This window comes from Manis pentadactyla, chromosome 12 (assembly GCF_030020395.1).
Source record: "Manis pentadactyla isolate mManPen7 chromosome 12, mManPen7.hap1, whole genome shotgun sequence".
NCBI lineage: Eukaryota > Metazoa > Chordata > Mammalia > Pholidota > Manidae > Manis > Manis pentadactyla.
The window spans coordinates 64,981,602-65,008,811 of record NC_080030.1 but is presented as its reverse complement, the minus strand read 5'-3'; the positions used below and the strand labels follow the sequence as shown (position 1 = coordinate 65,008,811).

General features: G+C 38.2%; 1 protein-coding gene and 1 pseudogene across 2 annotated transcripts in view; both read left to right on the top strand.

The window, feature by feature from the left end:
• Nucleotides 1-27,210, top strand: part of NKAIN2 (sodium/potassium transporting ATPase interacting 2) — a 1,083,024-nt gene that overhangs the window by 1,045,705 nt on the left and 10,109 nt on the right. For both annotated transcript variants that reach the window (XR_005028518.2, XM_036903901.2), the window contains one exon: nt 9,685-9,745. Coding sequence is in view for 1 of the 2 variants with exons in the window: in XM_036903901.2 (XP_036759796.1) it covers nt 9,685-9,745 (61 nt within the window). In the remaining variant the exon portion in view is untranslated. The remainder of the gene's footprint in view (nt 1-9,684; nt 9,746-27,210) is intronic.
• On the top strand, nt 8,847-9,047 carry LOC118921834 (small nucleolar RNA U3; annotated as a pseudogene).

Here is a 27,210-nt window from a genome sequence, read left to right as displayed (position 1 = left end):
CACATCTGGAACCAGATACAGATCCAGTGTGTAGTCCCGTGCATATTCTATACATAATATATATTCATAGTCCCATGATGTCATCTCACTTATGATTTCTTGAAATACAGTATTGTAATATGTTGCTGTAAGACCAGATGCATTACATATTCTATGTTTTCCTTATCTTCTAATTAGCATCTGTGAAAAAGTGAGATGTTAATATAGTTTAGCACCATTTTTAAATACAGGTTATGTTTGCAACCAGTATTCTAATAAAATTCTCCTACTGTGTTTAGAAGAATCTGGCCTTATATTTTCATTATCATCACTAGGACAGCATACACCCTCCAATGAAATACAATGAACATTGTTAACCTAGCTATTAATATTGACATTCCTAAGATGGGCTAATTTATCTTAGCATATGTCTTACTTTTTACCCAATTAATTTTGCTTTAGGTTCCCTATTATCTCTGCACAAAAATTATGCTATTTGTACATTTGCTCACAAAGGAATTGCATACTTCTGTCCAAAATTTCTGCCAGACATTGCTGATTGTTTATATTTTGCAAAACCCTTTAAAATTACATTTTCTTTCTCAAATGTTTTCATACAGTAAATCAGGATCCCTATTATATGTGAAACATATACAATCTTCAACTAAGTTTTATGATTAAAATAGGATGTTGCTGATACGTTGTTTCTTGCATTTCCCAATCACTTCCTTTTTTATTGAGATATAATTGACTCAAAACATTGTATTAGTTTTAGGTGTGCAACATAATGCCAGTTACTTCCAATGAACAGTTTTGGCTAAGGACTCCCAGTATGGCTCATACCACAAAACCTGAAGCCATCTTGTGGCAGTTCTATTTCCCTAGGTCAGCCATTTATTCAATCACCTCCTAGCCAGCATACGTATACAACAGCTACACTACTGCTCTCAATACAATTTTTTCCTCAATCCCACCCTGTGCACCGCAACACTCACCTCACAAATGTGGTTTTTAAAACTAATATGATATTCAAACTCTGAGACAGGTATTAACTGTGATGACACTTGAATTTTATCAGTTGAAATAATAAATGCCTGCCTGAATATCTTCTGCTTTGCCAACTTTACTAATAGACTAGACTTATTTGAACGTAAGGTAACTTTTTGGTAAGTTTGGCTTAAAGAAATCTACCGGTCTCCAGAGGCCAATTTATAAAGGGAATTATTGGTTAAGCCAGGGCTGGCATTTGGTTCAGTCCATTTCCCAGCTTTAAGTAGATAATACAAGTCTGCTTGTACATCTACTTTTATTTAATCTTTTCAAAAATGTTTAATACAGTCATGCTTGATGATGCAGTGCAATACCTAAGGCTGGTGTTAAGATATGTTTCTGATCCTCTGAAAAGCGTTTCTGACTCAGTAGGCTGTGAACATTCACAATAGCTCTAAAGGCAATCCTCTTTGAGTTATTGTAGGTTGATAACTGCACCTAGATTATTAATAGCAAAGAAAATTTGCAGCATGCTCCCTAACAGGCCAGCCAGTGGAATAGTGTGGGATAAGAATCATCTGGTGGACAACAGAGATGATACAGCAGCTCACATTAAAAATATTTCATATAAAAGACCTTCATTAATAACACTGATATAATCATATTAGAATCTTTTGCTGAAGCAATCTTTAATTGTGTAGACAGATAAGATACAAAAGAGCAAGTACAATCATTTTCAGCTTAAAAGTATATTTTGTGAGGGCATGATATCCTTCTGTGCAAACTCATATTCCAAAAAACATGGGCTTATAGCATCTGAATTATGAATTCAGAACAAAAATAGATGATTTAATTGAAATGAAACATAGAACTAATTTATTTGGGAATGGGATCATTGCAGATAAAAAAGTAGTTTTTGCTACCTCCCATCTACACTCCCAGTATTAAAAAGTGTTGAATGATGATTCCATATTGTACATCAAAAACTATCTTGGACTTCCATGTTGGTCTAAGAGCTTATAGTTAAAATATCTTTGTACTCAAGAAGACAACTATATCTACCTTGTTTAAATATATTTGCAATTTTGAAATTATAATACAAAATACTGTCAACATAAATAGTAGTTGTCTAAAACACAGTGTTTTTAAATTAAACTTTGTATCATAAGGTAATTATAAATCATGTAATTGTATGAAATAATACAGGGAGATCCTGTATACCCTTTACCCAGTTTCCCCAATGGTAACATCTTGCAAAGCTATAGTGCAATATCACTATCAGGATACTGACATTGATGCAGCCATGGTACAGAGCAATTCTATCACAAGGATTGCTCATGTTGCCTCTTTACGGCGACATCCACTTTCCTATGACCCCACCACCACTTACCTTTAGTACCTACCAACCACTAAACTGCTCTACATTTCTATAATTTCATCATCTCAAGAATGCTATATAAATGGAATCACACTGTGTATAACCTTTTGGTTGGTATTGGCTTTTTTCACTCAGTGTAATTTGGTGGAAATGCATGGAGGTTACTGCATGTATCAATAGTCCTTTCCTTTTATTGCTGAGTAGGATTCCATGGTAAGGACATAGCACCATTTGTTTAACTACTCACCCACTAAAAGATACCTGGGTTGTATGCAGTTTTTGGCTATTTTGGATAAAGCTACTATAAACAGTAGTGTACAGGTATTTGTGCAAACATGTCTTCATTTCTCTGGGATAAACAGAAGTGCAACTGTTGGGTTGTATTATAGTGGTGTGTTTAGTTTTTTTAAGAAACCTCCAAAGTGTTTTCCAAAATAGCTATACATATACATTTCCCTCTTTCTGCTTTCAAGATTTTTGTCTCTGATTTTCCAAAGATTGACTATCATGTATCTTGGTGTGAATTTTGGGGGGGTTATACTGTTCTAGCTTCACTCAGCTTCTTGAATATGTAAATACAGGTCTTTTGTCAAATTTAGGATGTTTTTAGTCACTGTTTCTTTTTTTTTTGTTTTTTAAATGTGTTATTTTTTAAATTAAAGTACAGTTGATATACAATCTTATATTGGTTTCATGTATACAACACAGTGGTTCAACAGTTACTCATATTATTAAATCCTCATCCACACTAGTTGACTGTCAACATAGAAAGATACTACAGAAAATCATTGGCTATATTCTCAGTGCTGTACTAACCAACCCATGACCAACTTATATTATGATTGAGAATGTTTGCAGTCACTATTCCTCTGAGTACCTTTTCAGTTGTGCTCTCTTTTTCCCTTCCCTTTCAAGGGCTCTGATGACACAATGCTAGCTGTTTTGTTATCGTCCCACAGGTCCCTGGAACTGTTCCTTTTTTCCAGTCTTCTTTTTTCTGTCTTGTCCACATTGGGTAATTGCTATTGTTCTATCTTCAAGTTCACTGATTCTTTCCTGTCTCCTCCATTCTGCAGTTGAGTTTGTTTTTTTTTTTTTGGTTATTACATTTTATCAGTTCGCGATTTTCAGTTTGGTTCTCTTTTATATCTTCTCTTTCTTTGCCAAGACTATTTTTTAAATTTATTTCAAGTGCATTCATAATTGCTTGTTGAAACATTCTTGTGACAGCTATTTTAAAATATTTTTCATATAATTCTAACATCTCTGTCATTCCACTCTTCCATTGATTGTTTTTTCTCATTTACTTTGAGATACTCCTCCTTATTAGTATGATGAGTACTTTTAAATTAAAAAAGGACACTTGCGGTATTGTATTATGAGACTCTAGATTTTTCTTAAACCTTCTGTTTTAGCTGGGTTCCTCTGATACTATTTTGGCAGAGGAAGGAGAGACTCTAACTCATTACTGCCAAGTGGGGGAAAAGTTCAGGTTCCTCACTCAACCTCCAGTGAAATGCATGGTGGGGAAGGGCTGGGAGGCAGTGGAATTTTTTGCTATCTGCCCTGCTTTCACTGAATCCTCCATGTCTAGGAGAGGTACCAGTGCCTCATTACTGCTCCAGGTGGCTTCATCTGACAACATGGGACAGGGGATTGGCCTCATTACTGCTAGGTATTTGTGAAAATCCTGGTTCTCCACTAAGCCTCCTCTGACACCACCCCAGGTAGGAAGGGTACCTCCTCACTACAGAGTGAGACTACAAGTCTATATTCCCTGTGTGGTCTCTACTGACACTGGGGAGGGGAGGCTTCATTTTTCCTGGCAGGAATGCAAGTCCAGGTCCCCCACCTGATTTCTCATGCACCACAGCCTGGTGAAAGACTTCCAACTCTTTGCTGCTGTAGATGGAGCTACAGGTTTTTTTCTGTGGTGTTGGCTAAAGAAGAGCTATTATTGCCTTAAATTTTTTTATTTTGCTATGCTGTCACTTTCCTGGTCCTTTGGCTAGAAAAAAACAAGCTTTTGGGGGGGCTTTTTTTATCTCTACCCATGGGCATTTCTGGGCTTGGACTTCAGTTCCAAGTGTATATAAAAAGAAAGAAAAATAGGGAAGTCACTCCTGTGTCCTTTCTGGGTGCCAAGGTTCCTAGACAGTCTACCTTCTTTCCAGCTTTCAGAGTCTTCTTGTGTTTGTTATATATAAAACTTCCAGGGATTTTAGCTGTACTTAGTGAGAGGCCTAAGGAAAACTATGTCTGCTTCAACTTTCTAGAAAGAGAAGTCCAAAAGATAGTATTTTAAACATTAAAGTTGTTACATTTTCAATTACTATAATTGAGTCTTTAAATAATTACCAAAAGCCTTCATTTTCCTTTTATCTATTAGCTTCTAAGTGAATTCCTGGGACATATGATCATAATTTGGTTTGTAGATACAAAAAAGAATTATAATCTGATTTAGTTATACAGAGAAAATATTATTTCCTTTCTACCAGTAATGATATCAAGATCTGTAATTCTCTATCAGGTGAATTAGAAGTGAACAAATCATATTATTTGAATCAAGGTGAAAGGATGAATAAAAATGAAAAGATTTATGCTTAGCTCTGCTTTGAATGCCAATGACTAAAACAACTAGAATATTTTGATTTTTCAGAAGTTGATTATTGTATGGTTGTTTGGTATAATACCACTGGTATCTTTCATTATTATTCTAGTCACCTATAAGTCAGAAACAGACTAAATTGATTTTATTTTAATTCCAGGTACTCAGATCTACTATGACAGTGTGATCACTGTTCTCTGATTTGGGCACCATTATTCCCCTTCACATTGTCCAAACTCCTGTGAACTGGAGCTGATTTCTCCTCCCTGAACATAATCCACAGCTTCCCAAAACTTCTCTGAGTTCTTCTTCTTGAAGATGTTCTCTCCTTTCCCCTGATTACTCCTTCTCAAAGCCCTCCCATCTCTCAAACTCTATCTCCAAAGTGCCAACCTGCAACCTACAACGTAAAGCAGGATTTACTTTTGTATCAAAGGAGCTACCCTGACAGTTAAAGAATGCAACTGAGTGCAACTGGCATGGATTGCCAGTTCCTGGGGGTGGCAACACTTTTAATCAGTCTTAAAGGATGGGTTAGAATTACTGAAAAGTCAAAGTGAGCAGGGAGGGAAGAAAGGAGGCCTATGGCATTCCCATGCTCTGTTGGCAGAATGGGTTGGTGAGTTAAAGAACAGAGGAGGGAAGCCATCTGATACATGTCAGCAAACTATCAACAGCTTACTACTGGTGTTGGGAAGGAATCTGGTTCAGAGATGCAGTGAAGTCAGAGTGAAAACAAAGTCAAGAAAGCAAAGTAAGCTTTATTGTACCCTGTGAAAGAGTAACAGAGTGGGCCTACCTGAGGTTAGACAGGGAGGCTCCAGCTGCTTACTGTAAGGATTTTTATAGGGTTTTTGGCAGGGCAGAGAAGTCCTTGATTGACAGTCTTTGGCCTTGGAGGCCTGATCTAATTGGTACAATGAAGACATGGGCTGTGCGCTGATGCTTTTCTTTATCTGGGGAGTGTTTGTGTTCTGATACTTTTCTTTATTTGGGGAATTGGTCTTCATATGAGGAATATCTGGACATTCCAAGTCACTCCTGGTCCTTGAAACTTCAACTGATTAACTAATTCTCTGAGTCCTTTCTGACTCTCTCGTATCTGGTTAACTCTTTGAGTCCCTTTTAGTGGGCTTTACTGGCTTTATTCTCTCTCCAACCTGATCATGTCTGTCTTTCTACCTAACACTGGCATCAATTCCAAGAATAAGAGTGGTAGCGAAAGAGGCTAGAAAAGAAATTAAGTATCACAGTAGGAAGAATTTGTGTTCCATGAAAAACTGTATGCATTTTCAGAAGATGGAGTACTTCCTATGTGTATTGTGTAGAAAATAGCATAGTTGGATTTGCAGTTTGCCACACACTCAGAGCTCTCACATCACTGTCCTACTCTTCTTCCTTTACAGATTTTATTTCCATTGCTCTTATATGAGGTCCCCAAACTCTTAGGTAGAACTATTGGCTTCTCTCTCTGACCACAAAGCATACCTTTCCCTCTTGATGAACTCACTCTGAAAAAGCAAAACCCATTTTATCTCTTCTGTGCAAATATATATATACTGTTCTTGTAAGAATGGCTGTGAGAACTAATGAGCTAACTCCTGAAAGCACCCAGTTTACTGTTTGTCACTTAGTAGATACTCAGTATTCTTCCCTCCCCCTGACATTCATCTTAATCTACTCTGAATTACATGTGTATGTGGATCCCTGCTACAAAATTGAAAATTCCTTAGGGTTAACACTATTTTTAAAACAGTGGCTCAAACCAAGGGTAAATTTTTCCTTTAAGGGACAAATGGCCACATCTGTAGACATTTTTTATTGTCTCGATTGTCAACTGTCTTGACTGTAGGAGGTTACTAGTTTAACATCCTATAACACACAACAGCATCTACAAAAAAGAATTATCCAACCCAAAATGTCACCAAAGTTGAGAAACCCTGACTTAGTTCATCTTGGCAGCCCAGGTAGCAATTAGCAAAGCTGCACATTCAGCTGCACATAGGAAAGCATTCAGAGTCTTTAGAAATGATTTGAAACCCTTTGTCTGTAGGCAAATTTTATAAATTGTTATGAGGGAGTAAGAATGAAATTAGAAATGTATATGGTGTAAGAAAATTAGAACATAACAGAAAATACAAATCTTGATTAATTTGGGGAAAATAATTTCCATTTGTTTTTAGGGGTAACCAATATAAAGGCTGAAGTTCTCTTAATCAGCAAGCTTTTGTAATGAAATGCAGCAGGATTTACTCTTGTATCAAAGGAGCTCCCCTGACAGTTAAAGAATGCAACTGAATACAATTAAAAGATCACTGGCAAGCAGAATACAGTGTCTTGGCTGCATTCTGGGAGAGCAGTACAGTTAATAACCTAGAATCTTGTGACACTTTCATGAGAAGTTTAAACTTACTGGCCCTGACTCTCAGAATTTATCAATGTTCCTTACCTAGATTTTCATTTGCAAGTAATGATGTGGTGAATGAAAATCAAAAGAAACATTTGTAATTGGGATAAAGTTGCTTTGTAGATAATTTGAGTACTATTTAAAGCTGAAGAAAAGAGATTAACTATTGATAAATCCATAGCATTTGCACAGATATGAAGGACTTTATGCGGAGGAAGGAGAGGAGCTCTAGGCGGTTCTCAAGGGACACATCCAAAGCCACAGCCTCTTTACTTAGCCACAGATCCAAACACCAGTGACACGGTACCCATGGATGATTAGAGCACTTTCATGGATCCTGGAGGATAAAGGATTGAGAAGTATTAGCTTAGTCTGTTTTTTCAGTACCTGTGAAAATGCTCAAATCACTCTGTGATTTTATTTGGTCGAATCAAAATCTTTGCTAAAGCCAAATAGGAGACCCTGGTTTTTAATAGTACTCCGAACTCTAAAGACAAGCCCCATAAAAACAATGATCTTGATTATTTAATTCTATGAAGAAATAGTTCTCATTATCACTATTTTCTTGCCAATAGCAACATATAATTCAAAGAGAAAAATGCAGAATTGATGATTTTTCTGAAATAGTAAAAAAAAAGAAAACTGACTCTGCTAATATCACATCAGTGGTATTCTTATTTAGCTCTCTACTATGTGTACTGGTTCATCTACTATATTTGTGGGTGGGAAGGCAGGGGATACACATTCCTTTTCATCCAAGATCTGAAAACAAAAGCCCTTGAAAAACAATGGAGCTCAGGTCTTCTTCCCCAGCCATTCCTCTTCCTGTCACCAGGGTCACTATTTCTGGGCCAGAATAACAACGGTTTTATGCCCTGCAAGAGAGCTGTAATCTACCAGAATGTGCTTTCTCTCTCAAACCCAAATTAGATATTCTCTAAAACTTCTTATAACTGGGCCCCTTTTTGTCTCTAAATACTCTGTGTTCATTCAACACCTATCAGTGTATCCTCTGACTTAAAATGTGTCACTTGCTCCTTCCAGAAAGATCTCTGTCAGCTAATGAAAAGCAACTTCATTAGGCTTATCACAGCAGCTCCTCTTTGCCCTGTGCCTTAGCTTCCTGATAAAAGTCTTCACCCTTTTGTAGAATCCCCTTCCCATGGTAAATATTAATTATCATGCGGGATCAGTTCTCGGACAGATCAATGCCTTTCTGGAATGTCAGCATGAATCATCTTTATCACCGTTCTGAGGATTTACCTTTAAGGATTACCCCAAACTGGATTATTTGAGAGGGAAATTTTTCCAATGATCAGAAAATTATATTAGTTTGCTTCCTTCTATCAGTTCCCATAATTTGACTACATAAATATTATACTGATAGGAAGAAATACAAAATCATTCAGTTTGAGGGGTAGATATCAAATGACTTTGCTGTGCTTCTTAACAGGTAGTGATTTCAATAAGCAGGGAGTTCCCTGAAGACTAGCCTTTCAGGGGTCATTTCTGTGGTTCATTACCAGGAGGTTTCTCTTAACATGTAGAGAAGCTGAAACCACAAGAACGTGCTTTCCTGAGCTTGAAGGGGCTCTTGGTGTTGCATCCACAACTGCTGATTGCCCATGATGATTGTTCTTCTCTTCCCTCAGGGGGTAAGAGGGGGAGAATGCCATCTGAGTGGTTTTTCTGAAAAAAAAAAAAAAGAAAAGGAACAAAGACTTCCTTGACCACAGGCACATTTGTGTAGCATGTTCAGAAAGGATGATGCGGTGTGTTCAATGCCCTGCGACACTCCTTACCTACAGTTGTCCACCCTGTCACTCTCTGTAACATGTCATCCTAATGATCCTTGGCATGTTCCTGTCAAAATAAGAGTTTTTCTCACTTACAAAACATTGATGCAACATACTATGGAATTTCCTTAATATTTTTCCCCTCAAAACATTTTTCTGGTAGTCAGTTGAAGTTCCAGTTATAGACTCTATGGGTCTTGGCTAATGAAAGTAAATTAGAAGTTGATTGGCACAAATGCAAATATCATTTCATTCATGAATGTCCATAATTCTTTGTTTCCCCTACACTTAAACTAACTTGTTTTAGACTGTCTATCCAAGAAAAACAGAGCAATAATTTCTTTACAGGACAGAAATACATCACTTGAATCAAGAATCCACCCTGGGGTCAAGATTCTGCCTGATAAACCGTTTCAGAATACTGAGTCTATTCATAGACTGCCCGCCTTTGAAAAGCCGCCCTCCCCAGTGAGGTCCAATACTGTTGCCATTGCCTCATGTCTAAAGCATCTTTGTTTTGTTTCAGCTGGCAGGGTTCATCTACGCCTGTTATGTTGTGAAATGTATAACTGAAGAAGAGGACAGCTGTAAGTATCAAAAATCTATTCTGTTCCTTTCAAGTTCAAGGCATCTTCTTTACTGCCTCCTCCCTAGCCTTCCTACTTCTCAGACAATATCCCCCAACATGTCATTAGAACAGGGAATTAGCCTTGTGAACCTATTGTGCTAGTGGTTTTCGTTAAAGTACCCAGCATCTTGAAGACAATGGAAAGCACCCATTTTGCAAACAAATTTCTTTCTTTTCATTTAAAGGTATATTTAAGATCTATTCTTCTTATAATAATAATAATAATAGAAAAAATAGAGAAGAAATTGGAGATGGAAGTGATTTTTAAATGCGGCTAACTTGACTGTTTTCTTTTTATAAACCAATTATTAGGCATTGATAAATAATCAGTTTCACCCAGGACTACGTATCCCAACAATTAACAGTTCCTAAACTTCTCACAAGAACTGACTTAAGGTGAATCCATGAAATTTGTCATCATAAAATCAAATATTCATATTTCCTTTTTATTCCTACAATTTGGTACGAATAGCTAGAATTCTATGTTACAGTCGCAGCTTGAGTTTTACAGCATGGTCCAGAGTTTAGACAGTGGTGCACTCTCCCAAGCCTAAGGAACTCCATTGTCTACTGTTATAAAATGGCAGGTGGAAGATTCCACTTCTTCCTTGCTCCCTAAGGATCTGAAATAGGAGGACTGGAAAAAGTACTTCTGTTCTCTCTGGGTACTGACATGGATACTTGCCCCCACAACTCTATTTACTCTGAAGAAAAATCAGAGATGGGAATCTTTTTTTTTTTTTTTGGTTTCCAAAAATACTCATAATGATTAGGATTTTGAGACAGTGAGGGAAAAAGATGAGAATCCACAGCTCTGTTACAGGATGATTTAAGGAAACTACCCAAAGATAAGTATGTGTTTCTTCTTTACTTTCCAATCATATTAGAAAGCAGGAGGCAATGTCAGGTGATTAATTCAGAGGAGACACTTTTTCAGTCATATTAATACATAAAGTAAAATCAGGAATAGTAAAAACAATGCATAGTTTATATGATTTTGTGCCTAAAAGCAAATGATGATCCTTACACTACAAAAGGACTTGTAAAACATTCCTCAATGTATCAAATGCTATGTCAGGTTTTGGAGATTTTAAGATTAGTAATACACAATCTTTTACCTCTAGGAATTTACCATCCAGTAGGGAAAAATAAGCATGAACAAATAAATATACTAAAACTGTATAGAGTGTATAGTTGGTGGGAGATAGGAAAGGAACCAGGAAGGGCTTCAAAGAGAGAGGCACTCTGGGGCTTGGTCTTGAAAGATGAATAGAGGGCTGTTGGTTAGCTAAAACGGGAATAAGATGACCCCTGGCAAAAGGTGTAAAAAGTACGATGGCATCACACAGCCTGCCATGTGGGAGGCCAGACAGCAAAACCAATATGACTGAATGGCATCCTGGGCTAAAGGAGGGAACCCAGAGAAGATTGGAAAAGAAAGAATGGATGGGACAGTAGAAAAATGGTTATGACTGAGCTAGAAGTTTGCACTTTATTTTTTGTAGCATGATAGCAAATCTGTTGGCAAGTAGTTTATAAAAAGAGAACACCATGATCAAAAATGCACTTCAGAAAATCACTGAAATCAATATGAATGAAAGATTTCAGAGGGGGGTGCAGATTAGGGAAAGGGAGACTGTTAAGACACCATGAAAATGACTGAAATACAAGATGATGAGGGTCTGGACTAAGACCAGTATTGGAAATGGAGAGCATTGTTATGAAGTGAGAGATGATGCTAAAACAAAGTGATTAATGGGCTGTGGATGAATACTGTGTAAGGGACAAGGAAGAGACTGATAGACTCCTGGGTGTCTAATACAAGTGAATGGGTCAATGGAAATGTCACCGGAGGAAAGTAGAATGGGGATGTGATGATTGGTTCAATATGGACAGATTCAGATTGAGGTGCCTAATGAATATACAAGAGAAGACATCTAGTAAGCATTTATCTTGCTCATAAAAGATTTATTCAAAGATTAAGAGGAGTAATAGATATATGTATTTTTAAATATATAGACTCCACAAACTAAGTTCATTCAGATGTAACCATTCACTGTCTTTGTGCTAAATCTTTGATGAAAGGTAAGTCTACAGGTTAAATTTCATGTGGGAGTTGAGCTTCCCTTAGACTATAATGTTTGACTTCATTTCACAATGATGCCAGTGCATTTTTATCTCCAAAAAATACTAACACACTAAGTCTCCCAGACAATCAGTATTTCTCCAGAACAGTGCCTCCCAAAGATGATCCCAGAAATGCTAGTTCCATAATATATATTGCTCAAAGAAAAAAGATTATCAAACTAAGTAAGTTTGACACTGAAAATCTAGAATGCACATTTACATACTAACATCTCTGTGAGTCTTGCAATAACATTTTCCTAGTCCATGGTTTTGTTTTAATCTATATTACATTAAGTGAGGCATAGTAAGGCCAGACACAAATCAAAGAGAGAAACCAGAAACAGTTTTACAGTATTATTATACTCCCAGGTCCCTGGGGTGAACACAGCATACCACACAAGGCCACTTGGGAAGCACCGAGTGAGTCGTGAGGCAGAGGGAGAGGGAGAGGGAGAACTGCTGGCATACACTTTTATTGTGGTTTCCATGGAAAGGAATGGGTGGAGCAGGGTAAGTGGGTTTAGAATTAGCTAGCTAAGTTTGAAAATGGCACTCTGTGAAATCTGAGTTCACTGTTAACTGTTAGAGAATATGGTCTGTAGCTATCTTGTCTCCACATGTTTTAGGTGAGCTAGGATTTACCTGGGAACAGCCAATGGTCATTTTATAGATGTTAAGGCATCAATTGACAGAAATTGAAAGTATATCTAATATCTCAAACATGTGAACACATACCCCTTTTTCAAAGACATCTTAATAATTCAGAGAATTAGAATTCCAGGGAATTTATTTTAGGGGATTCTGCCCAAAAGTTTTGGCCAAAGCCATGTACATGCAAGAGGATATGAAGTCACATATACCTTTTGGAAGACAAGGTTTATTTTCAATCATCTAATAAACTTATTTTCCAAAAGACTCTAAAAAATAGTGCTATTTCTTTGTATGTATTTTGACCGCAACCCCTGATCTGCCTTAATTAATACAAAACACAAGCAGACTTCCCATAAACAAGCTTTCTAATTTTAGCATTTTTGCTCAGTGGGTTAGTTATGAACTACTTGTTTATCTTTATATCCAAATAGACTGAGACCTTAGACATTCATGTAATTACCAAACAGCTGGAGGAAGTGCTCATTTGGATCAGTTCTCTGTCCAGTTAGTTTTATTTACTGTGGTCATTCAAACACAAGCAGAGAGTTATTGTTGCCAGGCAGCTGCATCTGGAGAGATCTATCTCTCTGCACACTTGTTGAAACCTCAGCCTGGACGGGGGAAGGTTCTTGGCTCTGATGGAGAAAGAATTCTTGAGCAGGTTGGACGAGGGTAGGTAAGGAAAGAATTCGTTAAAGCAAGAATAGCAGTGACTGGAAGCAGCTGTGCAGGCAGCAGAGAGCAAGGAAGGACAGAGGGAGAAAAGGGACACTCACTGAACTCCTGCTTGACATTGGGCAGATCCCTTGACAACTCCTGAAGCCAGTCACCTAGTGTCCTGTGTCTGCTTGAATCTGCGTAGCATAGGAACTAAGTCCCTAGCACCCCAGGATTTGGGGGAGCCACAGTGCACTGGATGGAGTGATATTATGTTTGGAGAACTTCCCAAAGCAAAGAAAGGAGATTTTCAGGCGGGCTACTAAAGAGCAGGATCATACAGCTGCAGTCCTGTCCAGGTCACCCACATAACGGAACTTGCAAGCCAAAATCAGAGATCTTAGTAGCCCTTCCCTACTTGTCTGAAGTAGAACAGAGAGAGAGCAGACTAGCACTGAAGTCTAGAAAATTGAATGAAATAACAAAGTAACAAAAATACCACTGGAAGAGCACAGAGACAAAGCACAGTAAGGTGAGCAGCGAGAAAGCTTTATTTAAGGCAAAGTACACACTCAAAGGGGAGTGTGGGCAACCTCAGACCAGGAGGTGCACTTAAAGCTTAGGATTTGTGTCTTTTAAGGATTTCAAGAATGGAGCAAAGGTTGGGGAGATGGTGTATAAGCTTGATATGTAGGTCTCATGATGTCTATCTCCAGTGAGAGACTTATGTCATTATCCATAGTCAGTCCTCTAGACCTTCTCTAAGATAAACTTAAACACAAGGCATTTCTTAATCTTGTTCTTCTCCAAGATAGTGGTTACTCTCAAGCAGTGGGAATGTATCTTTTAGGGCTGCTTGCCCTGCCTTAAGATAGGGTAGGTTATCTGCTAATTACAATACAGTATGTTAGGAATCTTACTTCCTAACTCCCTGGTTTTTAAAATGGAGCCTTAGCCTTAAGATAGAGTCCCTCTGTTCTTCTGTACTATTTATATCTTGGCATTTTTTATCATAAACAGGAAAAATTAATCATGTTGCTTGTCCCATGTATCCACTCTACCTTCTTATGGGTATTTATTGAGCATAATGTTTTGGATTGATATTCCCCATTACCATCATTGTCATGATCACTTGTCTGTATGTTCACCAACAGACACTGTGTAGAACACCTGACTTCCAATGCTCAAGAGTAAAAAAGGTTTCAAATATCTGTTTTATTTTTTATGACTATATTATAAAGAAAATGATTTTGATCCTTTAAAAACATTCTGGTTTGCTGAGAGGTGTTAAAAAAAAAGGCTCTCAAAAAGTATGCCTGAAGTAAGGAGAAGTTCAATGTATATGTAAACAGGACAGGCATCTCTGTGTGTCTATTCTTTCTGACTATGGATTTGTAATGAAGCATCTAGTAGGAGTAGTAGTGTATTGGCAGGAGGAGGGGCTAGCTACCTGCTTGCCAGATTCATTAAGTTTCCACTCTTAAAGACCCTCACAAGGAACAGAAGACAGTTCTGATTCTGTAAATGCATTGAGAATGGACTGTGGAGATAACAGCCCAATTACAGCAACTGGAAAATTAAAATACTCTTGATATTATTATGAAGCTGACCAGCTGTGTGTTCAGTTTTGATACTTCAGGACTCAGCAGCAAGTCAGGTAGCCCCAGAGGCAGAAACCTCCAGCAAAGCCACGTGAGCAAAACTCAAACTTAGACTCCACAAAATAGCAATAAATCAGGCTTAGACTGCAGGCACATCAAATGCCTGAGAATAGTTTTTCCTTATTTCTTTTTTTAAACAGTATCTCTTTTACTTTTCTAGAGTCCACTGCCATTAATATATAGAGAGAGATAGATGTTTTAATATAAAGATGGTTGGGTTTTGTTTTCCCGATGAAAGAGCCTGGCTGGTGAAGTTTACCTCTCTGACCCTTTAGTTTCCTAAGCCGGAATCACAGTCAGATAGGCGGGCTGCTGTGCGAACTCACAGAACACCAGTGCCATCTGCTGCACCTACCAGGAGGAAACACCAGCTCTCAGAGCAGAAATACTTCCTCGGAGCAGGATGATGTGGATGCTCCTGCTCCTGCATATTAGTCACCTAGGGCTGCAACAACGAAATACCACATACTGGGTGACGTAAGCAGCAGAAACTTATTTTCTCATAGTTCCAGAGGCTAGAAGTCCAGATCAACGTGTCGGCAGGTTGAGTTTCTTCTGAACCTCTCTCCTTGGCTTGCAGAAAGCTGACTTCTACGCTGTGTCCTCACACGGCCTTTTGTCTGTATGTGAATGTCCTGGTGTCTCTTCCTCTTCTTATGAGGATTGGACTAGGGCCCTATCCTTATGTCACCCTCTAACATTAATTATCTCTTTAAAAGCCCTATCTCCAAATACAATCATATTGGAGGTTAGACCTTTAACATATAAACTGGGTGATGGTGGCGTGGGGAGAATTCACTTTGTAACATCCCATAGGGAACATACATACAAACCATGTGGCTCCTGAAAATTTGAAAACACCCATGGAGCATAGATTTGTGCTAGCTGTGGTTCACTGGCCCATCAAATGCCCAAGCATAAGAGGCTGGAGGGCCTCCCCTGCTCTATGCTCATGGCCACCAGGCAGAAGGTCAGCATCTCCTGCTGTGGGGTGGGGTGATCTGCCTTCAGATGAGTAGTTTCTCCCCAGAAAGAAAGCTGGGACTCTGCTCCAGAGGGTGTGCCTTGACACTTGAACCCTGTTTGCATGGGGCAGCTGTCACAACAGACTTCTATATATTTGTTCATGAAAAGGCAGCCATATGTCTTAGGAGAAAAGACTTTCTCCAGGAGAGCAGGCATCCCTTGCCGAGATGTCTTTGTGGCAAGGCTCCTCGCTGTATGGGCTGCTGCAGCCATGCTGAGTCTTCCTTACCACCTCCAGTCTTTTCTATTCTCTCTGCTTGTTCTCTTTTATAATAGTCTGTGAAAGAAATAAAATGTTTCTGATGGTCCTGGTCTGGTGTGCCTTTTATTATATATGTAGGTCTTCTACTAATGTTCAGCTCTTCTGTACCACAGCCAGATGTCCACTTACAGTAAAAGAACTGAGACCTCATCTCTGCTTCATTAGCATTATTAGCTGCCACAATTAAAAGGAAGACATGAGGCCATGGGAAACAGCACTAATCCAGAACAGAAAAAAAAAATCATCAGATGATTTCTCAATTTTTATTGTGTTTTCTTATAAACTTTTCACTTCAGACTTATATGACAACTAAACATCAGTCCTTTAGAAAATGGGTCCATTTTCTAAGCAGTCACTGTCTTTTCTAAAAAGGATCCAATGTATTTACAAATGTTACTAAATATTCACATCATCTGGGGAAGGATACAGAATGTCATTGTAATATCCTAAGGGGAGTTAGTTATTTTGAAAAAAATATACAGAAAAAATGAATTCTAGATGTTTAAGTGTGTAGATACACACACTCATGAACCCACCAACTGAGCACAAATACATAAAAACCTGTCCTGAATTCTCCAAATTCAACTGGCCTTGGGATAAAAGTCACAATCAATTTATAGAATTTTTCATTTGAAAGCAAACCACAGGAAATTATTCACTTCTCTGAGGCTAATAATTTTCTGTTATTTTTGTTTGATTTTTCTTCTAAAGCCTGCTGGCCTACACATCTGTGTATTGAACTTCATTCTGCAAGTTTTGATCATTTTTCCAGTTGGTCAGGATCGTTGAGTTTGTATGTAATTCTTTGAGCACAGTCACAAGTCACACACACTCCCACCTGTGAGGGGAGGGTAGAGATAGAAGCAGATAGGCATCATCTGCCTTTAAAAAATACTTGTTTCTCCCTGTTTGAAAGGAAGGTAGGTTTACCGCAGAATGTATAGAAAACACAAACAAATAACAAACAAAAAAGGAAAATTAAAATGAGCCTACAATTCTGAATTCTGGCTCTCAGTTAACATTTCAGCATATTATGTCTCCTAGCCTCCCTCCCTTCATCCCTTCTTCCTCCCCTCCCTCACTGCTCTTTATCTGTCATGTATCTATCTGTCATCTACCTATCTACCTATCATCTATCTATCTATCTATCTATCATCGATCTATATCTATCTATCATCTATCATTCTTTCTATCTGGTCATCAGAGCTGTACTATACATTCTGTTTGGTAACCTCAACTTTCTTGCTATTTCTAAATCACTCTTCAAATGTAACCTAAGGGGCAAGCAATTAGCAGTTCAGAAAAGGTGCAAGTTCTTAGGTGCCAGGTTGATGGTAGTGTTATGAAAATGATGTGTCTGTTTTACTTTTCAATTATCGTACTCAAGCAACCAAATGAAAGAGTAGTAATTGTTAGTGTGTTATGCTTTCATTATCTCTTTGTAACACTTGTTTTGTGATTTTCAAGGTAACTGAGTCAAATATTATCTTGTCCATGTCTGCCAGTCTCCCATGAAACCAAAACTTGCTATCTCTTTCCCCATTTCTGAACAAATGACATGTTATTAGATTCTGGAGCCCCGACTTTGCATGTCTCTCAGCTCTAGCTGTGCTCTACAGAATCTGAGTGGGACCAAGGTAAAAGATGTTACCTTGCTCCTTTCCCAACATCCCAAAGTGCAGGAGCTTTGCATTTATTTAATTTTAAAACTTTTGATTCTGCTTAACATTTCTTTTGGACTAAGAATACTGCACGGTTTTAAATGATGAAAATCTGCTGCCTACTGCTCTATTTCAACATCTTAATTCTTTTGACCCATAAAGATTAAATGAATTGCCCAGTGTCACTTTGCTTATTCCTGAACCTCTGATTCCAGTGCAGCACAGATTGACCCCCTCAGGATAGAAAGCCTCAGGATAGGAGATGCCATCAGGGGCCCCGCCTATCTTGATCACAGCTATATCCTCAGCATCCAGCATATCCCTAACCTGGAGCAGTACCCAATAAGTATCTGGGAAATAAATGAATCAATCAGCTCACCAAACACTTTTTGGACTCCACAGAAACTGCTGAGAAAATGTGACATTGCCTGACACCCCAGTTTTCTAAGTAAGTGAATAACCACTTATAATAAAGCACCTTTTGTCATTTCCTAAAGGAAAAAAAGATGTGCTGTCATATGTAACAATAAAAGACTGAATAAATTGATCAACACCTGAAATAAATGCCTATATATACATAGGCTCCCTGTCAATCAGAGGCAAGTTCCTATCAGTGACTATAGCATTCCCTAACAGGGAGACATAGTTTTTACATTGCCTTCCAAACTTAGCTAGCCCTGGTTTCTTTTTAAGCCTACTGTTAAATTCCTCCCTCTTGTGGTCACTGAAGAGAAAATATATGAGCTTTACTTTTTTAAATCTGGATATTCAGGCCAAAGTTTATAGTCTGAATCCTCAATAATCACTTACTTTCTCTGATTGCTTTCTCATGTTTCCTCCATCATACTGCATACTGCTTCTTACTCCTGCACAGACACACACACACACACACTCACACTCACACACCCATGCATATCATGAGCATCTTTAAACAAATTTCATGTTCCCCCCCCAAAATAAATGTGAGGGGAAGAAATTGATATGTTCTTTACCTCTTGTTGATTCCAAATGGCCAGGATCTTGTTTCTAAAGAATCAAGGTTGAAGTAATGATATTAAGACAAGCAAAGGAGGACCTTTAACTGGGGTGTAATAAAGGAAGCATTTTATGCAGAAAATATTTCTGGGTGGGTGAACTGAAGTTTTGCAGGAGAGGAAGAATATTCACGTCGTTTTAGACAGCCTCAATGGAAGAGCAAGCCAGAGCGCGTGAATGGAAGGAGAAGTGGTCCCATTCACAGAAATGATTAAAGAAAAAGCTTACATTTGATTATTCAACTTCAGCTTCCAATTCTGCAGTACCCAGTCCACCTGGCGCGGGTGCTCTGAGCCTGCTCCCTCACCATCTCCCTCTGTACTCACATCGATAATGACGTGACAAAGAAAGCAGCTAAGTGGCAGACAAACAGGATGCTTTTAGCACCAGGACATAGATGTGCCCCTTCACAAAATACAGTGGCTGCGATCCCATCTTGAAAGAATAAATGAGACCAAGACAAAGAGCCTGCCCAGGGAACTCTAAAAAGCCCTCCAAAGCTGAGAGTCGCGGAGAATGAAGACTGCTCATTCAAAGTTAGTCTTTTGATAAATGATGCTGGCGGGCGCCCACTTCATTCCAGCCAGTTGTGCTTGAGTTTTGGAAGTGGCATCCAATAGAAACAGAAGGCTAGCTTAGCCATCTGCTTCCTAACAGCACCAGAAAACACTGCATCTCTAAGGACAGCTACCAGGCCTGCAGCACGGAAGCAGCTGAGCCTCCATAGGAGCCTTCCATAGAGCCGCGGAAAGCGCTCCGGGCACATCCGCCAGCAGGGGGCCAGCCCCGCAGTTCTAATAATTTGTGGATGAGGCTGCCAGCAGCAGCGCGGACTCAAAAGGGCCTCCGCTAGGATTGGTCGGCATTGTGTGGCAGGTGAAGGAGAAACAAACTTAAAGCTCACAGGAGGTGAGGTTTGTTTAAATAATAGAAAGTAATTAGGCTGAAGACAAAAATCAGTGATGGCATTTTATAATTACAATTAATTTAAAGGTTAATTTCCTTTGGTGCGAAGATCTTATTTAAAACATTTACCAGGAAAGGAAATTAGGATGTTGCTGTCAAGAGGCATAGAGTGCTTCTGGGATTCCATGCCTATTATCACTTGAAAATTAGATTAGGCCCAAAGTGGGAATTTCAGTTCATTTTTATGTACAGTAGACGGTGGTCAAGCTGCAGAGTCAGCAGGGGTGGTCAGGGTAAGCAATGCAAGATTTGCATTTTTTGTTTGTTTGTTTATAGAATTAATTGTAAACGTTTCCAACAATGGAGCCTAATGTATACATGAACAATCCTGACACAGAAAGAAAATTGGATATGGGTTGCTGCGTTTGTGACTAATGAGGTTAATGTTAAAGGAATTCTCAAGAGCAGAGAGGCAAAGGGAAACACATAGTCACACATCTATACACCTTCATCGCGGAAGTAAATTGAATGGGGCACAATATTTCTCTTGGCTCCAAACCTGTCAATCCTATTCCCCTCTCCCAGGTCCCGTCTTTTTCATCAGTCTGTTTTCCAATTGGGAACTGTCATTCCAAATACCATATATATAAATATTTATATATATTTATATATATATCATACACACACACTATTCAGCAACTCATCTCCCTGGAAACTTGCTTAATAAAATCAATGCATAATAGTAGTGACAACCAGAAGGAAATACCTCCTTTGCACCAATTTTTCCCATTCACTGTGCCTTCACAGATCTGCTCATTTTAAATATTTTATTGCTATCATTGGTATGTCAACCAATCTCAGAAATATGGAATTGTGCAGAATCATGGAGCTATGCACAGTATTAGCAATCACCTACTTTAATCTCCTAAATTTAAAGTTAAGGACAGAAACACACAGCTTGACTTGCTCTAAATCAAACAGTTAGAGGCTGACCTGGGAAGAGAGCTTAAGTCTCCTGATTCTAAATACACGTTCCACATCACTTAACTGTGATAATCAAGATAGGTTCTTTCAACACATGTTTGTTGAGTAACCACTCTCTGTTAGGTTCTGTGTTAGTTACTAGGGATGAGGCCGGGAATCAAGCAGATACTGTCTTTGCCTTCAAGGTGCTTACACTCCAGAATACAGTTCACATGAATAATTACACTGAAGCATAATGAGAGTTTGGATAAGGAGAGTAAAGGGTGTGGTGGGAATGTACCCCAGTGGCGTCTCTCCCCGTTAAGAAAAACTAGGAAAATAATTTCCCTTCAGAAATGGCATTTAAGCTGAAACCTAAATGATAAATAGAGGGATATACAGAATTTAACAAAAATAGGTATGCCTTTATTAAAGATGACTACTTTTTTGATCCACATTGACCAAAGGTACACCATAATTCACACAGTAATAATCTTAAAAAGTTTTAATGAGCTCGATATAGCAAAGCTAGTTTCCAAATATTCACTGGACATTGGATAACCTGCTATAACCACTAAGCATTCTCTTTCTTGAAACTGCTACTGTCATTCTAAAAAATATGTAGACTCAGGAGTTTTGTGATTTTCATTTCCAAAGAATGCAAAATGATGGAAAGATTATGTCAGCAAAAATTACAAGGCAAGGAATATTTCTCTATTGGATGATCATACTATACATAAATGTGCCTACACCCAAAATATGCAATGCATACATACATAAATGTGCCTACACCCTAATTAAAACCACTGCATTTAATTGGGCTGTGCATTCTAAGCACATCCTGGATGTCAGCTGAGAAGGCATATCCAATCATATCTAACTAGCTCACCTATGGCTTATAATAATTGGTCTCTCCAATTTCAACTGAAAAGCTTGTCATATATAATTGAAAGCAATTCTAACAGGGGAGAACAAAACAAAGACTGATGCATCTGATCCATCCAAATGGCAGAGCACAAAGTGAGCCCAGGCACCTTTAAGGTGAAGGTTCTGCACACTTTTACCCACCTATTGAAAATATTAAAGATATCTGGTGCACAATTCTCTGACTCTAACTTTACTTGACCTTTTAGTACTTACCACCATCTCATCACCACTCACATCATCTACCCTTAATTTCCTTCATCAAAGAGGTTAATTTTGGAGGACATTTATTGTGGGGAAAGGAGGTTTCTCCAAAACCACAAATTTAAAATTCCCTGTCTGGGCGTATCTTTCCTCCCACCTTGGTCTCCTGGAGATATTTTTCTGTGTCCTTATTTAGGAGCTTTCCTTCACTGGAACCTTTGTCTTTCTCATCCTTTGGACCTTTCTATTCATCATCTATCTCCAGGATTAGTATTGGCAGTGGTGTTCTCACTAGCGCTCTTCATTTCCTTCCTTACTTACATTATCATCAAGCTTGGTTCTTTGAAATCCATGCCCAATGAGACTCGATTCAGTTTCTCCACTTCTAATGCTGTGCGTAGCCAGAGAAAACCACTAAACACGGCTGAATGCTCTCCTGCTAAACAGCACTTTCACTCCTCTCCCTTTGATTTGTCCCAGGACCTGTTCCAAACCTTTCTGGGTTACTTAAGCCTTGTAATCAAACCTAGGAAAATCAAACTATCAAATATAAAATCCTTCCATTTTCCTCCCAGAACCTCAATAATTTTCTTTACTAGCAATTATCCTTTTTTTTTTAATTAAACCATTATTGATATACAATATTATATTGGTTTCAAGTACACAACACAATGATTTAACATTCACCTATGTTATCAAGTCCTCATCCCCTCCAGTTTAGTCACTGTCCATCAATGTAGTAAGATGTCACAGAATTAGTAACTGTATTCTCTGTGTTGTACTGCCATCCCTGTACCAACCTATAATGCCTATAATGTGATTGCAAATTATTATGCCCCTCAATTCCCTTTTCCCTCCCCTCCAAGCCTTCCCCAAACCTTCCCCTTTGGTAACCACTAGTCCCTTCTTGGTGTCTATGAGTCTACTACTATTTTGTTCCTTCTGTTTTGCTTTGTTTTTATACTCCACAAAGAGTGAAATCTTTGGTATTTGCCTTTCTCCGCCTGACTTATTTCACTGAGCATAAAACCCACTAGATCCATCCACTGTTGTTGCAAATGGGAGGATTTATTTTCTACTTATGGCTGAATAATATTCCACTGTGTACATGTACCACATCTTCATCCACTCATCTATTGATGGATCCTTAGGTTGTTTCCATATCTTGGCTATGCTAGAAATTACCCTTTTGTCTCCTTGCAATGCCATACAAATCCGAGAGGAACTACAAAGTGTTTCCTCTCCAATGTAATCTTTCCACTAAGTGTTGACTGTACCCTACCCCCCAACCACCTTATCCCAGAGGAGGGACCCTTTCTTGTTCACTCCATTGGATGCTTCCTTTCACTTACATACAGGTAGAAGCCTCATAGACCATGAACCAGGCCACTCCCAACCTCTCTCTCTGCTTTCAGATAACATACCAGTGATTCCCAATGACATGTGAAATACAGAAACTCAGTTCCAATTAGTATTTTTTTAATATAAAATATCTTCTCTTTTTCCTACGTTATGTCACAGGCTACTCCTATTGCTTATCAGACCACAGTTAACCTATTAGTGAGCATTTAAAGGGTTTCCATAGACCTACCTCAACTCTCTTCAGCTTCTGCTGATGACTTCCATGCTTATGTCATTCCACATCAAAATCTATAATTCTAATTCAAAGTTCTCATGTTCTCAGTCAAGAAACTAAATATGCAACTTAAAGTATAATTCAAATAATTTTCATTGTATAAATCCCTTTCAAAAAGAGTTGAGATTCCAAATCTGTCCATAATGTATATAATGTATCTTTAATTACATGCATCTATGTATTACACACATATGACACCCTGATTCTCTCAATAAGCTTACAAAATTAGGATTGTTTTATTGTCTCCACTTTAAAGAAGAAAAAAGTAAGGCTCAGAGCAGTTGGGACTTGCTTATGGGCAAGATTCTGGTAAGGAGGGCACAGCCACAGCCTGAGCCTAGGTCTTCTGACTCGAAAGCCCTCAGTCTTTACAATGCTTCATAGTTTATCTGTATAATATTGGTGGTGGCTTATATTATTAGAAGACTTTTTAATAGCAAGATCCTGGTCTTAGCAAATAATCAGCATGTGTTTCTTCAGATCTCACAAGATATTGCCCTCACAGAGAGTTGGCAAAAATAGGCAAGAGCAAAAGACAAAACAGTTTACCAAATGGAACTTACATCCCATTTTTTATTGTTTTTAGGACCATTTTTACTGTTTTCCTTGCTAAAGGAACATTTTGTTTACTATGGTAGCATTGTAACAATTGAATTTCACATTCGTTTTTTAGCATATGTTAATGTGTTCTCGGGTCTAAAATATTAAAGATCTGGTTCTGAAACAGCTTTGAGAGAAACATGGAAAATAGGACTCTAGGGCCCTGAGAAAATACATTTGCTGAGTGAGGTAAGGAAGTGAAGATATGCAGTGATTTAGGACATCAGTCTCATTTCATTCATTGAGATGCGTACTTCCCTGCAGGAAGCTCTCTATACCAACACTTTGTGACCTTTCAGGCAAAAGGATGAAGTATGCCTACAAAGGGCTGTGTTTTCCTAATCAGGAAAACAGAAAAGCTCAGAGTCCACTCAGCAATTTTAGGCCAGATCGAACACCTCAAACTCACCCAACTGGACTGCTGGCTCCAACTAAGTCTGCATGGGAGGAAGGCGGTTCTTTGAATTTGGCCTATGGTTGGTTGTGCTCTAAATTTCTTTTGTGCAACTGGAGATAAGTACCCTTGAACTTTTTACCTGCAGAGATAATGGATATGCACACTATTTTCATAGGCCCACACAAATTCTTTCATGTCTTTCAATGAGTTCTTCTAAATATTTAGGCTTAGCTTTCTGTGAGCTGCCTTTTGAAATGTCACCTCCTGGTCTTTTCCAGCTCTGTCTCCAAAAGAGAGTATGTTGACTAGTGGCTTTGTGATTAATAGCCAAGGTACAATTTTATATTACAATGCATCACTGCCAACAAGTATTTAAAAAAAGAAGTTTTAGGTTTGCTGAACTCAGTGTTCATGATTAAAAGGTTTACATAAAAAGTAAGCTCACAACAGGAAATATATTTTAGCAAAGAATATTTATTCTAAAAGCATTTTTCTCTTACTTGGTAATCTCTAAATTCTACTGTTATTAATACTGTTCAATTACAGTTATTAAACTGATATGGCACTTTACTTATTTAAAATAATTAGGCCTCCCTGTGCCTCCATAGGTCAGTAGACATAAACATACCCATATCACAGATAGAAAAGCTAAGGCAAAGAGAAAAGGCTTAAGAATTGCAAAGACAGTGATAACATTGCTGACTTGCTGTCAGAGGACCAAAGGTAAATCCCTCCAATGAGGCAAAGATTAAGCAAGTACAAATTTTACTTTACTTTGTCATCTCTGCCTATTTGTGTATACCTCTGTTTAGGGTTCTATGAACTGACCAGAAGGCAAACAATGTTTTTCCTACCATTTGTCAACATTTGCAACACTTGATAGCATTCATCAATGAATCATCCTGGTTATTTTGATGCTAAAATATGTCCTAGCCTCTTTCCTTCTATTCCTCTGGGCCAAAGAGTTTACAGTGGTGGTTTCTTCCATTGGCCTCCAAAAAAGTTCATTTTATCTCACAGGCTACTGTAGTAAACAGTAAATCTCATGCAATTTACATTACAGTAATGAAATCAACAAAGAAACAGCTAGATTTATATGTCAAGTAGAAACAGGTTACAGTGAAGCACAATAAAGCCAAATGAAGAAAAAGAAATTGATCTCTAAAATCCTAGCAATCCCCAATTTGTCTTGCACCAATTATCATTGTGTTTCCCTTTTCCGAGTGTTTTCTGATCTTTCCCGAGTGTTTTCTGATCTTTCCCACTTGTATGTCTCGCTTACAACTTGCATACCACATTTCCAAATGAAACCAGGCACCAGCTCCTTCCTGACAATTTTTTTTGCTCTGCTGAAGGCAGCAGCATTCTCCCAGCCAACACATTTCTAAGAGTCAGCTTTGAATCTTGCCTTTTTCTCCCCTTCCATCATTTTCAAAACCTTGGCATGTCCTGTTTTGTACCTCTTTCTCCATTTATCTTGCCTCATTGTCATCTTTCTTTTCTCAGTCTCCTGATTCTAATTCAGGCCTTCAGTAATTCCTCTGTCTTTCACATTTTCTGACAAGTATTAAAATAACATAGACAATATGCCAAGTGGCTAAAAAAGAAACCTTCCTCCCTACTTTAAAAAACATCATTGAAATCAGAGTTACACAATGTGGGCCTGAAAATATAAATAACTTTCAGAATAATAGATTGTTTAAATGTTCATATGGTCTCCTGCATAACTTATAAGACACAAAGGAAATGAACTGAACTTTGAAGAATGCTTGCTTTACCCCCTCTTAAAGATTTGTTACAGAGAAGCAAGATACCTCATTAGCAACTAAGACTGGCAGTGAAGCACAGGTGGGTTTTGCTTTGATTATCATTCACATCAGAGTATTCCTAGAATATTCAGTTGGAGATAGGAAGAAGATGAAGGAGTAAATTTTCTGGGAAGAACAGAGGAAAGATTCTGGAGAATAAAAATCAAAGGGAGGCATCTACAACCAATAGAAGACTCAAAGCAAGAACTCAAAAACTTCTGTTGAATGAATAATATAAAAAGAAAAGAGACTAAAGGATTTAGGTTTAATCCCAAATGTGATACAAAACCTTTGATAACATTCCAGGAATTTACTGTAATGGCAAGAAAGAAAAGCAGAAATAGTCTTTCAGTATACTAAGGATGGAAAGAGAATACCTAGCTTCCAGTCCCATTCTCAGCTGTTATGTGCCCCCAAGCACTCACTTAAATCTTTATCTTTAAAGTGAAGATAATTACTCCTACCCAAATCACAGTAAATTTGTAAAGATAAATGCTATCAACTGAAAGGGCTTTATGAACTATTACATATTTTGTAATTGTCAGGAATTTCTTTTATTTTCATTTTCAAGAATTGAGGGAATTCCTGATTAATTAAAGATACTCTTATCTAAGTAATGTGAAGATAAACTATGAACTAAATATCTAGATGCCATCACAGTTGCTTGTTTCATGATCTCAAATGGGTAGTTATAAGTCACCTCTACCAACCCTCACCCCAGACAGATGACGGCTAATAAGAGCAAGCCCCAGACAACTCGGGCTCCATTCGTAAGCAGGCTCAGGACACACCTTGTTTCCCTTCTAGCCTTTTCTCATGTCTTCAGAAGGTCTACCTTGGTCCTGAATGAAGGTTTGTTTCCCATTTTGGATCCTGATTTTGTCCACTGGACTTGAAGGCTCATCT